General features: G+C 41.4%; 1 protein-coding gene and 1 long non-coding RNA gene across 2 annotated transcripts; both read left to right on the top strand.

Annotated features, from left to right (window-relative positions):
• The first annotated feature begins 1,927 nt into the window (after window positions 1-1,927).
• On the top strand, window positions 1,928-3,670 carry LOC310636546. The gene is made up of 2 exons (XR_014491741.1): window positions 1,928-3,230; window positions 3,299-3,670. It is a non-coding gene; the product is annotated as an uncharacterized lncRNA (long non-coding RNA).
• Window positions 3,671-6,888: 3,218 nt separating this feature from the next.
• On the top strand, window positions 6,889-13,147 carry LOC310636481 (uncharacterized protein). The gene is made up of 7 exons (XM_083356370.1): window positions 6,889-7,044; window positions 7,650-7,747; window positions 7,847-8,411; window positions 8,666-8,783; window positions 8,902-8,984; window positions 9,604-9,730; window positions 10,626-13,147. Exons 3-7 carry the CDS (start codon window positions 8,010-8,012, stop codon window positions 12,251-12,253), a joined length of 2,358 nt encoding a protein of 785 aa, XP_083212496.1. The 5' UTR covers window positions 6,889-7,044; window positions 7,650-7,747; window positions 7,847-8,009; the 3' UTR covers window positions 12,254-13,147.
• The last annotated feature ends 4,025 nt before the right edge of the window (window positions 13,148-17,172 follow it).

Here is a 17,172-nt window from a genome sequence, read left to right as displayed (position 1 = left end):
TTGTGCTGCCTATCCTGTCACTTTTGTACAACCTGTTTATACTCCTCTGACTCCAAAAACTATTGATTACCTTGGCACTCATATGACCATCGCTGATTATCGCGTGCTGTTTGGCCACGCCTCTTCTGGTTCCCAGCAGGGAATCTAGAGGGGGGGCAGTCAGCCAGCCCGACAACAAAGGCTGACATTTCTTTTCCTCTTAATGCTTCTAACCCCTCTGAACTTTTCACTGATTCTCTTTTTCATTAAGCCTTTTCAGTTTCTCTGGCTCCCCCTCCTTATGAGGATTCAGCTGGGAGAAACTCAGCAGGGCACCTAAGAAAATACAAGGCAAATAGACAATGAATATGCCCGAAATGAACTCCTGTTAAAATTGGCTTATGTGGGGCTTGAAAGAGCCTCTTGGGGCAAGCTGTTCTCAGTAAAGTCCAGGGGCGCGCCTGTTGAATTCAACTGCCTGGACCTGTCTGAGATCTAGCTTCCCATGAAAAGAAAAGAAAAATCAAAGAAATAAAATCAAGTTTTTCTTCTATCTTTTTTTTATCTAGCTCTTTGGATTATTGTTTTGGCCTAAAACCCCAAATTGATATGTGTGTTTTGTTCTGTTTTAAATAAATGTTGTTTTATATGTGTGTTTTGTTCTGTTTTAAATAAATGTTGTTATAATAGTATCTGTGTATATATGTCTGTCTGTGTTGTTCTGTGTTATTTCCAAGACTTGGAAGAGGATCAAAATCCTCTCTGATAACACCAAACAAAAAGGCCTTATTTAACAATGTATGGTTTGTCTGGAGAAAGTATGAAATGAAATTTTTGTATGTGAAATTGTTTATGCAAGCAGTCAGAATGGAAGTGAATGAGTTAATTTGCTGATATGTACACGTGAGTGTGTTAGCCCTCTAAATTGCAGATTTTATTGTTGTAAAAGCCATGGATGATGTGTGAGAGTAACTGCATGTAAAGGAGAGCAAACTATTTTTATTTTTTATTTTTTTGGTGGTGAGATTTTTGTAAAGTTTCTTTTACCCCCCCCCCAACCCCGCTCTGTTACTTTAAGAGTGAGAAAGGGAGAGACAGCCAGAAGAGGGGGGGTGGCTGGTCCTTTTAACCATTTTTTTTCTCTGCTTAGAATTCCAGTCTGAGAAAGGGGGGTTAAACATCACCCAAAAGAAATTTTTGGAAATTTTTGAGTTTTTAGTTAAACATCACCCAAAAGTAATTACTCTGATCTTTTTGTGGAGTTGTTTTTTGTTTTTGTTTTTTTTTGTTTTTGATGTTTTTGTGTCTGTGTGCAGGACACATTGATAGAAGGTGATATCTGGGAGAATTTCCCTCCCTTAATCAGCACTAGCCTAAACAATTTTGCAGATCAGGCTGCCTCCGGACCCTTGGCCTGTTCCTTGCAACCCCTCACCCCCTGGGAAAGTCATTCATATTTCCATCAAAATTCCAAAGCTTTGCAGAAGCAGTTTGGCATCACCGCTGCAGAAGCAATTGCAATTCGCCAGCAGTGCCCAACATGCAGCAAACAAGCAACTGCAATCCCTATGGGTGTAAATCCAAGGGGATTGGAGCCTTGCCAAATTTGGCAAATGGATGTCACACAATATGCACCATTTGCCCCATGGAAGTATTTGCATGTTTCAATTGACACCTTCTCAGGATTCATCATGGCCACCCCCCAAAGGGGTGAAGCCACTAAACATGTAGTTAATCATTGTATTCGGACCTTTGCAGTGCTGGGATGTCCAAAAGAACTCAAAACAGATAATGGCCCTGCCTACAGCAGTCAAGCCATGGCAGAATTTTGTCATCATTGGCAAATAACACACAAATTTGGAATTCCATATAATAGCCAAGGCCAAGCCTTGGTGGAAAGGGCTAACCAAACTTTGAAACATGCATTAGATCGTTATAAAAATCAGAACGGGGGAAAACGAAGCCCCAACCTCCCAGCATTGCAAGATACTCTTAACCTTTGCCTCTACACTCTGAACTTTTCAAACTTGACTGGCCATCCCTTAACCACAGCCGCAGAGCGGCATTTTTCATCTCTAGTTGCAGATCAGCCTAAACCCAAAGTGTGGTATCGCCAACTTCCAGACCTAACTTGGAAAGGCCCCGCAGACCTTCTCACTTGGGGAAGAGGCTATGCTGCAGTCCAGGTGCCAGACAAAGTGCTGTGGATCCCAGGTCGCCACGTTCGTCCATATCATGCCTCCACAAACACAACTGCAGAACCCATTAAAGATGACAGCATGGTTTGTGACTTTTTTCAGCTTTGTTCTTACACCACTGACTGATGCCACTAAAACACAATTCCATCTGAAAGCTTACCCCAGACGTCAACTCCACTTCACCAGCTATCCCATCCTGTTCTTGACACCTTTGACATTGCTTCCAGTCAAAAATGACTCTTTTCACACTGTTTTTGCCCCATCGCATGGACCCAGAAGGAACAACCTGTTGTTAACAACGAGTCTACTATCATCATCTATGTGAACTCTGTAGCTCATGTTCCTGTCCAAACTTGAAATGGTTTCAACTTTCAGGAGTTATTTGGCTCCTGGTTTCCCAAAGTACCTGGTTTACAAGCTATTGTAGCTTCTATTAGTATGATTGTATTAGGATGTACTATTTTACCTTGTGTCTTGCCTATCTTTATCAAAGTATTACTAACAGTATCCTATCTTTATCGAAAGTATTACTAACAGTATCCTATCTTTATCGAAAGTATTACTAACAGTATCCTATCTTTATCAAAGTATTACTAACAGTAGCGTATCTTTATCAAAAGTATTACTAACAGTATTTCCTTGATAGCTGAACAGAGAGCTGTTAAACAAATTAATTCTTTATGGTACAGTAAGTATCAATCCCTTCCCCAGGAGGATTCAGAAGAGCCTAATGCTCAATTTGAACTAGAGACTCCTTTGTCTCCTAAAAGAGGAAAATAAAAATGCCTTTTGGGCTCGCTTGCCTCTTGACTCTCCCGAAGGTGCATCTCTAAAGAACCCATCCCTCCTCAACTTTGAAGCGGAACACACAGATTCTGCATTTAAAACAAAAACGGAGGAGATGTTGGAATAACCATGATCTCTGTTCCTATACATGTAGCTGGCTAGTACTTTTCTGGCTAATACTTTTCTACCATGGAAAGTCTTCAGTGAACCATGTGCAAGGAAGTAAGCCATAAACCCAGAGAGGCCATTTGGCTACAGCCAGATAAGGTCGGTGAACCATGTGCAAGGAAGTAAGCCATAAACCCAGAGAGGCCATTTGGCTGCAGCCAGATAAGGTCAGTGAACCATGTGCAAGGAAGTAAGCCATAAACCCAGAAAACAAAGGAACCTAGGAGAGGCCATTTGGCTGCAGCCAGATAAGGGCATGGTCACAGTATTCCTCCACACCATTGGCTATTCAATTTAAGGTAAATTCTGACGTCTCCTGCAAATGATTGGTCATTACTGCATTTGTATCTACCTCTAACACCTATGTCCTTTGAGGATAGTTCAGAAGAACACACGTGTAACCATGATTGGTCTATTTGAATAACAATAAAATGTGATTGGTTGCTTTTGCTATAAATAAACAAGGTCCACTGCTCCTCGTGGTTGAGTGTCCAGCATCCAGGGTGCATCCCAGGAGCAGCGGGGCCCTTTCCCCGAGAGATCTCTGTGTCTTTCTTTCATGGGCGCTAACCCTGGGCAGGAGCAGCCTCTGCCCAGCTTCACCAGCAGCATCCCAGCAACAGCAGCTTGGACTGACTGTTTTTTAAATTTGGCTTTTACTGAGTTCAATTGTCATGTATCTATTATATTTACTGTTTAATTATTTTTTTTAATTTTGTATTTCATGTTTCTTAAGTTTTTTTGCTGTGAGCCGCCCTGAGTCCTTAGGGAGAAGGGTAGCATATAAATTCAATAAATTCAATTCAATTCAATTCAACCACCTGGTGAGGAAGGAAAGCCTATACTATTTCAGACACAGTTGTCCAATGTCTAAAACTTCCATGTACCTATAAAAAGCACTCATGTAACACGTCCACTTGCAAACTGTTGAGGCTCGAGAGTACAGGGTTCATCCCCCTTGCTTTCTCAACACCCCCAGATGCAGAAGGTTAGGTGCAGCTGAGGCCAACCAACCCTAATCCAGCCCTGGTCAATGGTAGGATATAAGTCAGAGAGACAATCACTCCCATGAACCACACAGGTCACTCAAACCACATCCTAAGGGGAAAGAAAAAATAATCTTACCTTGTCATCAGCCTTTCCAGAGTAGAAAAGGAATCAAAAAGGCAAACAACTAAAACCCTGTTCCTCTATCTATGAGACACCAATATCCCATTCATTTCTACATCATGGCCCCTTGTTTTGAGGTAAAATTTCTAAACCTTCCATGAGTTTGAGCTTTCTCTCCATTTTCGAACTTGTTTTCTTTTGATGCCTCTTTTTTCAGGCAAGATAATTTGTTCAGGATTTTTCCTGACACCAGTTGCTGTTTTCAACCACTTCAATCTTAATTTTCCTAACCCTTCACTCCCTGTTTTGTGACTCTTCCAGCCTTTTTATCTTCCCTGTCTTCAGGGCTGAGTCTCCACAGAGATTTTCTCAATATTCACAAGATCATAGATGGTTCTTGGACACTAAAAAAGTCTAGTAATTGCTGCCTGCTGTAGAGAATGTTAGAGGGACTTTCCTTCATCGAATCATCCCAGGCCCACATGGAACATGATGATTTCCCCTACGCCCTTACAGCGTCCATCTAGCATTCCGCGCAGGGTCCACCGGAAGGCTCCTGGGGTAGCCGATTGAATGGCAGGGCAGCACTCACCTGACGCCACTTCAGGAGGGAACCCAGCATGAAAGCTTTCACCCAAGGCGTATAGCATTTTGCAGAAAAGGCTGAAAGTGCTTCCGCCCTTCCTACAGAGTCCAATTCTGGTTTCCCTCATCCGCCCCCCTTGCTGCGAGCCTTAGGCTGAGCCTTCCCAGGAGTCCAAGAGGCTGGAAGGGAGACTTGCACGGATGGACATCAAAACCTGACTCCGGAGTTTGGTAAATGGGCTGGACCGTGCATGCAGACATGTAAAACTTCATCAGGTTTGGAATCGTGGAAATGGGGGAGTTTGGGGTCTCATGTTCACCTGCGGCCCTCCTGTTCATGCACTGGCCAGGCAGAGAAGAAATCAAAGCTCCAGACGTGCTGCACTGCCTCCAGGAAGAAAATCAGGATCTTGCTAAGTACAAATAGTTAAAGGCCTTCTCTGCATGTAGAAATTATTATCAATGTATCATGTGTGAAAAGAGTTTCAGGACAATGAATTCGTCTCACAAAAGAAACTAGAACGAGAAGCCATGAAATCCATGTTCAAATATTTTGAAGCATGTTGAAGCATTACAGTCATGGTGGCACAGTGGTTAGAATGCACTATTAGAGGCTACTTCTGTTAACTGCCCACAGTTTGATTCCCATGCATTCACGTTTGATTCAACTTTACATTCTTCTGAGGCCAGTAAAATGAGGACCCAAATTGTGGGGGGCAATAGGCTGACTCTTAAGAATTTACAGAATACAGAAAAGCACTCTGAAGCGGTATATAAGTTTAAATGCTATTGTGATTTTGTCTTTATAATTATAAGGAAATGTCTAAATTCAATTTAAATAAATTTATTTAAAGTTAATTGGATTCTAATTACATTTGAATAAAATTTTGGATTTAAATAAAATTAAATAGTGCATATGGTTATTCATAATACTTTTTTAAAATTCAAGTGTATTAAAGACTGAGAAAAAATACTGAAAAGGATCAGGCTATTGGCAAGAGAGAGATGCTATTTGCATTCTTTTTAAATTACTTCTTAACTCTATTTCCCCATTGTTTATTTCATTAATTTAGATAAATCTCTTTGTTGTTCTTGCAGTGTCACCTCCAAATCCAGACTAATCTCTTCAAACCATGGGAGTTTTCAGCTCTTTTAGGTAGAAGAAAATTGGTATTTTCTTTAGTGCAGTTGCCTTACATTATCTTCAAAATTCTTACTCATATTTCCGGAGTTGTATTCCCTATTGAATACTGAAATGAAGCCATTTTCCTTTTTCCCCTCATGGCATTTCAACTTTATATGTACTCAAGGTTTGCCTTCCTACATTTTGTAATTCCACCTTTTCTCCAGTCACCTATGAGACACCATTCATTTCTCCATCATGGACACTTGTTTTGAGGTAAAATTTCTACAACTTCCATGATTTGAGCTTTCTCTCCATTTTGGAACTTGTTTACTTTTGATGCTGTTTACTTTTGATACCGTTTCTTCAGAATTATTCTCATTTTTGCTGCTGCCACTTGCCGTTTTGAATCACAGTTGGCCGCCCAGAGCCAAGAATTTGAAAAGGCAGCTGTAATAATTGAACTCGCCAAATAAAAAATCAATACACATCTTAATTTCCTAACCCTTCGCTTACTATTTTGTGACTTGCCAGACCCTTTATCTTCCCTCACTTCAGGACTGAGTTTGCCAAAAACCACATCACACAAGCCGGGTTTAAAAGAGAGGTACCTGTTTCTTTTGAGCCGCCACAGAGATTTTGTCAGTATTCACAAGATGGCAGATCGTTCTTAGACATTAAAAAGGGAAAGTCTAGAAAATGTTGCCTGTTGGAGACAGGCAATGTTAGAAGAACCCTTTCCTTCTACTCCAATGTCCATCATCCCAGGCCCGCATGGAACATGCTGATCTCCCCTATTCACTTGCAGCGTCTATCTACCGTTGCGTGCAGGATCCACCAGGGGGCTCCGTGGATTGCCGTTACAAAGCCCTCACCTGCCCCCGCTTCAGGGAAGAACTGAGCATGCGCTCTTCCAGCAGGTCCAGAACAGGCTGATAGTGCTTCCGCCCGTTTTAGAGGGGCCTTTCTGCTCTCGGTCTCTCTCTCCCCCTGCCTCCTCCCCGCTGCGAGCCTTAGGCTAAGCTCTGGCAGGACTCCAAAAGGCTGCAAGGGAGCTTTGAACGGATGGAGATCAAAACCTGATCCCGGAGTTCAGTAAGTGGGGGGACGTTTCTTTCACGGGCTGGACCGTGGATGGAGACAATCAAAACTTCATCAGGTTGAGAGGCGTGGAAAGGGGGGAGCCCAGGGTCCCAGGTTCCCCTACCGCCCCTATGCATGCACGGGCCAGGGAGGAAAGAAATCAAAGCTCCGGACGCGATGCGTTGCCTCCTAGAAGAAAATCAGGATCGCCGGAAAGGTCGGAGCCATTCAGGATTAGGCTAAAATTGGGGAAACTTTCCAGGAGATGCTTGAATGAAAATATCATGTTAAGCTGGTTTATTGATTCGGGTAGTCTGTTTGCATTGAATGGTGTTTTCTTGATTGTGATTTCTCAGGTAGCCATAGCAGTTTTGGCCAGGACTTTAATGAGGTTCTGCTGGCTAAAGTGATACTGGAAGTTCAAATATTGATTGATTTACCTATTAAATTGATTTAGAAAGCCACTCATCTCAATGGCTATTTGGGACCTGTGACATTTATGATCTGGATTGTACAGAGATTGCTTTTCATGCTGCAAGTAGCCATCAAAATTATTTGAATAAACATGAATAAGAAATCAAAAATATATTTTAAATTTATGTATCCAAACTATTTAGTCCTTGAAAGAAGTTGATCCAGAAGGTTACTGCCGATTTTTTTCCACGCAGAGATACATCACTTCCTACAAAGATTTTGCCTCTCTTCTCAGATATTGGTGGGTTCATAAGAATTTCTTATTTGGGTTTTTGTGTGTGCTCAATTGTTAAGTTGGTCAACCTGTATTTCTGGGATTTTCTTTTGTTTTCCATTTCAGATATATAAGTTGGAAATCTTTCCTGATTGTTCTTGAGTCTTAAATATGTTGTGTGAAAAGAGGGATAAATGGCCTTTGGAGATTTTGACCAACCTCTTCTGATTAGGAAAACCTGTGCAGATCCATCAGTCATTTTGGGACTAGATTAGAGACCAGAGAGAAGATGGAAGGACAATGCCCAGCTGGAAAATGCCCTCCAGCTGTTGAGCCTTGGAGCTGTGGGAAGAATGGGGCAATTCCTGGGCAGAAGAGCCAAGAAGAGGAAGCCAACAGTTCAGAGGTCCACTGCTGTCACTTCAGAAAACTGCAGTTCCAGGAGGGGAGGGGACCCCGAGATGTTTGCAGTCAGCTTCACCGCCTTTGCTGTCAGTGGCTGCAGCCAGAAATACACACAAAGGCCCAGATGCTGGACCTGGTGCTCCTGGAGCAGTTCCTGGCTTTCCTTCCCCCAGAGATGGAGAAATGGGTGCGGGAGTGTGGAGCGGAAACCAGTTCCCAGGCGGTGGCCCTGGCCGAAGGCTTCTTACTGAACGTGCATGTGGAAAAGATGCAAGAAGAACTCCAGGTGTGAGAATATAGTCTTAACAGGTCTAAACAGAATCTCTCTGAATTGTCAATTCCGTTCTTTCAGAGTTATCTGGGATTATTAACTCCTAAAGCGAGTTGTTCTACTCTTCCAGAGGATGTATTTGGGGCAATTCTTCCACTCTGTTTCGGGTTTCAACAATGGACATTGCTGTCTACTAGCTTGAAGGTGCAGTATGATAATTCATTTCTATCTCTGTTCTTCCTTTGTTCCTCCTATCACATCATGTCCAGAAAACCTTGGAAGCTACAATTGAGTATCCCAAGGGGAGGATAGATTCATCCAAACCCTCTCAAGAGCTACTGTACAGGGAGAACTTCCACAAAGGTCAAAGTCAGGACATCACGCCAGGTAACAGAAGGTCTTTCTGTGTGATGTGAGATTTCAACATTTAGCTGATTCTTTAGCTGCACATCATTACGATCTCACTCTAAACAATCAAATTCTGCAATTTTTCTCTGTCTTACAGAGAGCAGAAAGCTGTCCTTGGAATTTTTAGAGTCACCTCCTCGTTGCGGTGGAGCTGAAGGATTGGCTGAACCACTTCTTCAGGTAAGGAGGTGAAATGTCAGAAAAGGTCCATGAAACCTGGATGGATTTCATTTTGTTCTAGAGTTCAATGTGTAAAATTGTTTCTAAGCAATACAAATTTGACATCAGGTCATTGAACATTCACGCTCAGATTAGTCTATCCTCTCTCTTCTGAGGGGATCTTTTGTCATATGCTTTCTCCTCCTGCTTTGCCATCAGATTTCATGGACCAGACAGTTGTGAGCATTGGGGCTGTTCCTTCCGTCTCCCAGGGTCATTCTCATATACCATTACAAAAAAAATCCTTATTTTGCCTTTTGAAAAGTATCTTTGGGACAACTGTGACCTGGGGAATGAGAATCTCCATGGATATATATAGTATTAAGTGGATATAAGACGCAACTGCCAATTGACCAAGAAAACTATTTTAGTTGGCTATGCTGGAAGACATTCCAAATGCCACCAACTAGATCCAATGTGCTTCAGTTATGTCATCAGCCAAAAGCAGTGAGATCTCACTCTCAATTCTGCAGAAGATGCCCATTTTGTTCACTGGATCTCTTTCCTAGAATTAATGGAAGAAAAATCTCAAATTATTCTGGAATTATCTGTTAATAGGGAAATGTCTTTTCTTCTTCAGGATGTTGTGTCTTTTGAGGAAGTGGCTGTGTATTTCTCCAAGGAGGAATGGTCTCATCTGGATCCTGCTCAAAAAGCGCTTCACGGAGAAGTCATGCTGGAGAATTCCAGGAATCTGGCTTCTCTGGGTAAGAATCCCTATCTGTGCTCAGAAACATAGAGAAGTCAGGGGGTGGGAGGACCTGGATGATATTTTTGATAAAAAACATCATTTACTGATATATTTATTTTTTCTAAATAATAAAGCTAGCGCACGAACCCCAATATTACTTGCTCCTGCTGTTTTCCCTACAACCTTATGACATGGGCTGAGCTGAGGGAGACTGGCCCAAAGTCACCCAGCCAGCATTCATGCCTATGGCAGAACTAGTAGTCACACTCACCCAGTTTCTAGCCTGGTGCCTTAACCGTTTGGCCAATCTGACTTTATGGAAGAAGGAAATTTATTGCATGAAAAATTGAAAAACTGCCTAGCCTTCTTTTTTACATAAAGGAATTTTTTTTAAAAAAATGCTTTCTGCTCATAAAATACAAAATATTCATTTCCATATCATAGAAGATACTAGCCAGAATCTGAGGGACAGGCTGCATGCAGGGATGGTGTGGCCTCTCTTCAGCAAGGTCCTACCCACTAGGGGTTCAGTATTGACTCCTGAGCCTGGTCATTGGCTCCCCATTGGGCGTGAGCTGCTATAAGCAGGACTGGATGAGCCCTGAGAGGGATGTTCCCTTCCAAGAGATGTGCCCACTTGCGTACAGAGTTTAACATTAGCCTAAGTTGAGGGTGGGGAGCTATTGCCATCCAGGAATTCCCCTTGGCTTTCAAAGATTCTGCTTTCCAGACAAGAGATGAGATTTTAATTGAAGTTTGGGACCGGGTTGCTAACCCAGCATGATACAGTATTCGGTGCCCTTAGGGAGTATGTGGAAATATGGAATGGTCCCAGGTCAAAGATTAGATCAGGAAGAAAAGGTTTGATTTTTCTCCTATTCTTGCTACAGTTTCCATTTTTCTTTTTCAAGGCTTTAATGGGCAAAAAAATAAGAATTGCAAGGAAGAATGCCAAATGATCCATTCAAAAGAGGCGAAAGGAAAGTTTTCAGATCAGATACAGCCAATGAGTGATGAATCAAAGAAATCACAAAGTGGAATGAAAAACGGCTTTCCGAGAGTCAGTTGGCTTCCTAACCATAGAACCATTGATATGGGAGAAGACTCATATAACTCCAGGCAGTGTGGAAAGACCTATAATTATTACTCTCTTAGAAGTCATGAAAGAAATCACAAAGAAAGACCTTATAAATGCATGGAGTGTGGAAAGACCTTTACTTGTAGCAGTAGTCTCAATTACCATAACAGGGTCCACACTGGAGAGAAGCCATATCAATGCATGGAATGTGGAAAGACTTTTACTTGTAGCAGTAGTCTCAATTCCCATAAGAGGATCCACACTGGAGAGAAGCCATATCAATGCCTGGAATGTGGAAAGACCTTTACTGGTTGCAGTAGTCTTAATTACCATAAGAGGATCCACACTGGAGAGAAGCCATATCAGTGCATGGAATGTGGAAAGACTTTTATTTGTAGTAGTAGTCTCAATTACCATAAGAGGATTCACACTGGAGAGAAGCCATATCAATGCCTGGAATGTGGAAAGACCTTTACTTGTACCAGTAGTCTCAACTCCCATAAGAGAATACACACTGGAGAGAAGCCATATCAATGCTTGGAATGTGGAAAGACCTTTACCTGTAGCAGTCATCTCAATTCCCATAAGAGGATCCACACTGGAGAGAAGCCTTATGAATGCATAGAATGTGGAAAAACCTTTACTTGTAGCAGTCATCTCAATTCCCATAAGAGGATTCACACTGGAGAGAAGCCATATCAATGCCTGGAATGTGGAAAAACCTTTACTTGTAGCACTAGCCTCAATTCCCATAAGAGGATCCACACTGGAGAGAAGCCATATCAATGCCTGGAATGTCGAAAGACTTTTACTTGTAGCACTAGCCTCAATTCCCATAAGAGGATCCACACTGGAGAGAAGCCATATCGATGTCTGGAATGTGGAAAGACTTTCTCTTATAATTACTCCCTTACAATGCATCAAAGGAATCACAAAGGAAAAAGACCTTATAAATGCATGGAGTGTGGAAAAACTTTTACTTGTAGCAGTAGTCTCAATTCCCATAAGAGGATCCACACTGGAGAGAAGCCATATCAATGCCTGGAATGTGGAAAGACCTTCTCTTATAATTACTCTCTTACAATCCATCATAGGATTCACAAAGGAAAAAGACCTTATAAATGCATGGAGTGTGGAAAGAGCTTTACTCGTACCGATCATCTTAATTCCCATAAGATGATCCACACGGGAGAGAAGCCATATCATTGTATGAAGTGTGGAAAGACCTTTACTTATAGCAGTAGTCTTAATTCCCACAAGACAGTTCACATAAGAGAGATGCCATATAAATGTGTGGAATGTGGGAAAGGTTTTAGGTGGAATTGTGCTCTTATATCCCACAAAAGAATCCACACAGGGGAGAAGCCCTATCAATGCATGGAGTGTGGGAAGAGCTTTTCCTGGAGTTCCACTCTTTCTTGGCATAGAAGGATTCATACACGGGAGAAACTATGTCAATAAAGGAAGTGTGAGAAGAGCTTTGAAAGGAAAATTTTAAAACTGCACAGGTTTCCTTTTTTGTATACAAAATGGATTTCTTTCACAATGCTTTCTGCTGATAAAATACAAAATAATCATTTCCATGCCACAGAGGAATCTGAGGGGAGGGTTGCATACAGGAATGGTATGGCCTCTCTCCTTCCCCCTCAAGAATGGGCCTCTTACGGCAGCCTGCAGCCTCGGTAAAATGTTCTCTGATAGTTTTTTTGGTTTTTTATTCTCTGTGATTCGCTTTGTGTTTCATATTCAAAAGACTAACTGTTAAGCATCAAGCAATATTTTTTAATGGGCAGCTTTCTGTGGCTATCCCCCACACACGTACATCTTTATAAATGCAGAGGAGATTGTCATCAAGGAAGTGGCAGCTGTCTCTAAACAATGGAAAAACAAAAACAAAAGGAGACAGCAGTGAAGAAGGGGTAAGTGAGCAGAGATTTTGAATAAACTAAGCAAAAATGGAATAAAAACCTCTTCCTTCACTCTTTTGCTAATAAGATGGATGAAAGACTTCATTTAAACATATCCAACTGATTTTTTACTACTCAGCCTCCCTCGGCTTTACTGAAACCTGGCTAAATGAACCAATTGATGATATCAGCTTGCATTTCCCAGGATTTCAGATACAGAGGGTAGACAGAATTTCAGAAACCTCCAGTAAAAAGGGAAGGGCGTCTCTGCTTTTATAATTACAACTAATGGTGTAAAAATGTAACCACACTAAAGAAATCCTGTTGTGTGGACTTAGAGACATTAATTATCAATTGTAAACCATTTTATTCTCCATGAGAGTTTTCCTCATTCGTTCTATTTGCAATGTATATTCCTCCAAAGCTTGAATAAACAATGCATTACAAACTCTGGCTGACATGATTATGTGGGCTGAAGACAGATACACAGATTGGCTCCACATTGTGTTACATTTCAAGAGTGCTAACCTAATCCAGGGACGCTGTGGTTCAGTGGGTTTGGACGCTGAGCTTGTTGATCAAAAGGTCGGCAGTTTGGTGGGTCGAATCCCAAGTGCCGCATAACAGAGTGAACGCCTGTTACTCGTCTTAGCTTCTGCCAACCTAGCAGTGCGAAAGCACGTAAAAATGGAAGTAAAAAAATAGGGATCACTACGGTGGGAAGGTAACAGCGTTCCATGCGCCTTTGGTGTCTAGTCTTGATGGCCACATGACCACGGAGATGTCCTCAGACAAACGCTGCCTCTTCGGCTTTGAAACAGAGATGAGCACCAGCCCCTAGAATTGGAAATGACTAGCACGCATATGCCGGGGAACCTTTACCTTTTACTAACTTAATCCAAGACCTACCAAGATATTTTCAGCCTGTCAATTGTCTTATCCCCCCTTCCGATAGCAACATGTTCTGTAAGGGAATAAAGTCCCTTATAAGAAGGGGGTACTGAAGAAGTGCAAACCCTGAGCGCTAAAGGGCAATTTCCTTGCACGGTCCAAAAAAAAGCATATAAGCTTGCTGATCTTTGTCCATGCCTCTTTGGGCATAATCCCCCATTGCCTCAAGGAACCCCCAAATCAATTGATCTTCCTGGAGGCTATACATTAGGCATACATTAGGCATATTAGCCAAAGAGCATTATATTTAATGAAGATTTCAGCTTTCAAATCCCAACAGATTTTAATCTTAGAAAAGTTCCTTACCACACTTTCAAGAGTGCTGAGGGCACATTCCTTATTCTTACACATCTTCATTTCATATTTCCCCTGTACTGAGCCCATGTATTTAGGTCAATTAAATCCCTCGTGCAGCCTGTTGGGCCATAAGAGATCCACCAACCTCCCTTGCAATGTGAACACTCCTGGTCAATGACACAATGGCCTCAGCGGGTGGCTGAGATCAATTTCACACTTAGGCCTGGACAACAGAAGGAAGCATATTGGGAATAGGAATAGGGAATGGGATAGGGATAGAATAGAATAGAATAGAATAGAATAGAATAGAATAGAATAGAATAGAATAGAATAGAATAGAATAGAATAGAATACTTGGTTATTCCAAGAAGTGGGTCTGGACTGACTGTTTTTTTATTTGGCTTTTACTGAGTTCAACTGTCATGTATCTATTATATTTACTGTTTAATTCTTTTTTAAATTTTGTATTTCATGTTTCTTAAATTTTTTGCTGTGAGCCGCCCTGAGTCCTTACGGAGAAGGGTGGCATATACATTCAATTCAATTCAATTCACCTGGTGAGGAAGGAAAGCCTATACTATTTCAGACAAACAGTTGCCCAATCTCTTTAAAACTTCCATGTACCTATAAAAGGCACTCATGTAACACGTCCACTTGCAAGCTGTTGAGGCTCGAGAGTACAGGGTACAAAGGGAAAAAATAATCTTACCTTATCATCAGCCTTTCCAGAGTAGAAAAGGAATCAAAAAGAGGCAAACTGTAAAAACCCTGGTCCTCTATCTATGAGACACCAATCTCCCATTCATTTCTCCATCATGGCCCCTTGTTTTAAGGTAAAATTTCTAAACCCTCCATGAGTTTGAGCTTTCTCTCCATTTTCGAACTTGTTTTTTTATGCCTCTTTTTTCAAGGCAAGATAATTTGTTCAGGATTATTCTCATTTTTCCTGCCACCAGTTGCTGTTTTCAATCACTGTTAGCTGCCCAGAGGCATGATTTTGGAAAGGCAGGTGTAATGATTGAACTCACTAAATTAAAAAAAAATCAATACAAATCTTAATTTTCCTAACCCTTCACTGCCTGTTTTGTGACTCTTCCAGCCCTTTTATCTTCCCTGTCTTCAGGGCTGAGTTTGCCAACAACCACATCACACAACCTGGGCTTCAAAGAGAGGCTCCTCTTTCTTTTGAGCCTCCAGAGATTTTCTCAATATTCATAAGATCGTAGATGGTTCTTGGACACTAAAAAAGTCTAGTAATTGCTGCCTGCTATAGACAGACAATGTTAGAGGGACTTTCCTTCATCGAATCATCCCAGGCCCACATGAAACATGATGATTTCCCCTACGCCCTTACAGCGTCCATCTAGCATTCCATGCAGGGTCCACCGGAAGGCTCCTGGGGTAGCCGATTGAATGGCAGGGCAGCACTCACCTGACGCTGCTTCAGGAGGGAACCCAGCATGAAAGCTTTTACCAGGTCGAGAGAGGCGTATAGCATATACATAGAATGAATTCTACTGCTAAGCTTGTAAGCCGTCCTGAGTCTTCGGAGAAGGGCGGGATATAAATGTAATAAAAATAAATAAATAAATAAATAAATAAATAAATAAATAAATAAATAAATAAAATTTTGCAGAAGTGGTTAGAATGCAGTATTAGAGGCTACTTCTGTTAACTGCCCACAGTTTGATTCCCATGCGCTCACGTTTGATTCAACTTTCCATTCTTCTGAGGCGAGTAAAATGAGGACCCAAATTGTGGGGGGCAATAGGCTGACTTTTAAGAGTTTATAGAATATAGAAAAGCACTCTGAAGCGGTATATAAGTTTAAGTGCTATTGTGATTTTGTCTTTATAATTATAAGGAAATGTCTAAATTCAATTTAAATAAATTTATTTAAAGTTAATTGGATTCTAATTACATTTGAATAAAATTTTGGATTTAAATAAAATTAAATAGTGCATATGGTTATTCATAATACTTTTTTAAAGTGTATTAAAGACTGAGAAAAAATACTGAAAAGGATCGGGCTATTGGAAAGAGAGAGATGCTATTTGCATTCTTTTTAAATTACTTCTTAACTCTATTTCCCCATTATTTATTTCATTAATTTAGATAAATCTCTTTGTTGTTCTTGCAGTGTCACCTCCAAATCCAGACTAATCTCTTCAAACCATGGGAGTTTTCAGCTCTTTTAGGTAGAAGAAAATTGGTATTTTCTTTAGTGCAGTTGCCTTACATTATCTTCAAAATTCCTACTCATATTTCCGGAGTTGTATTCCCTATTGAATACTGAAATGAAGCCATTTTCCTTTTTCCCCTCATGGCATTTCAACTTTATATGTACTCAAGGTTTGCCTTCCTACATTTTGTAATTCCACCTTTTCTCCAGTCACCTATGAGACACCATTCATTTCTCCATCATGGACATTTCTTGAGGTAAAATTTCTACAACTTCCATGATTTGAGCTTTCTCTCCATTTTGGAACTTGTTTACTTTTGATGCTGTTTACTTTTGATACCGTTTCTTCAGGATTATTCTCATTTTTGCTGCTGCCACTTGTCGTTTTGAACCACAGTTGGCTGCCCAGAGGCAAGAATTTGAAAAGGCAGCTGTAATAATTGAACTCACCAAATAAAAAATCAATACACATCTTAATTTCCTAACCCTTCACTTACTATTTTGTGACTTGCCAGACCCTTTATCTTCCCTCACTTCAGGACTGAGTTTGCCAAAAACCACATCACACAAGCCGGGTTTAAAAGAGAGATACCTGTTTCTTTTGAGCCGCCACAGAGATTTTGTCAGTATTCACAAGATGGCAGATCGTTCTTAGACATTAAAAAGGGAAAGTCTAGAAAACGTTGCCTGCTGGAGACAGGCAATGTTAGAGGGACCCTTTCCTTCTACTCCAATGCCCATCATCCCAGGCCCGCATGGAACATGATGATCTCCCCTATTCACTTGCAGCGTCTATCTAGCGTTGCGTGCAGGATCCACCAGGGGGCTCCGTGGATTGCCGTTACAAAGCCCTCACCTGCCCCCGCTTCAGGGAAGAACTGAGCATGCGCTCTTCCAGCAGGTCCAGAACAGGCTGATAATGCTTCCGCCCGTTTTAGAGGGGCCTTTCTGCTCTCTCGCTCTCTCTCTCTCTCCCCCTGCTTCCTCCCCGCTGCGAGCCTTAGGCTAAAACCTTGGCAGGACTCCAAAAGGCTGCAAGGGAG

Source organism: Vipera ursinii (assembly GCF_947247035.1).
Source record: "Vipera ursinii genome assembly, chromosome: 2".
Lineage (NCBI taxonomy): Eukaryota > Metazoa > Chordata > Lepidosauria > Squamata > Viperidae > Vipera > Vipera ursinii.
This window is presented reverse-complemented; position numbering and strand designations above follow the sequence as displayed.

Bases quoted from the DNA above. Each gene is read 5' to 3' on its own strand.
- LOC310636481 (XM_083356370.1), top strand. From the start codon at position 8,010: ATGGAAGGACAATGCCCAGCTGGAAAATGCCCTCCAGCTGTTGAGCCT. The intron at 8,985-9,603 runs GTAAGGAGGTGA...TTTCTTCTTCAG, and splicing joins TGGCTGAACCACTTCTTCAG to GATGTTGTGTCTTTTGAGGA. The intron at 9,731-10,625 runs GTAAGAATCCCT...TTCTTTTTCAAG, and splicing joins CAGGAATCTGGCTTCTCTGG to GCTTTAATGGGCAAAAAAAT.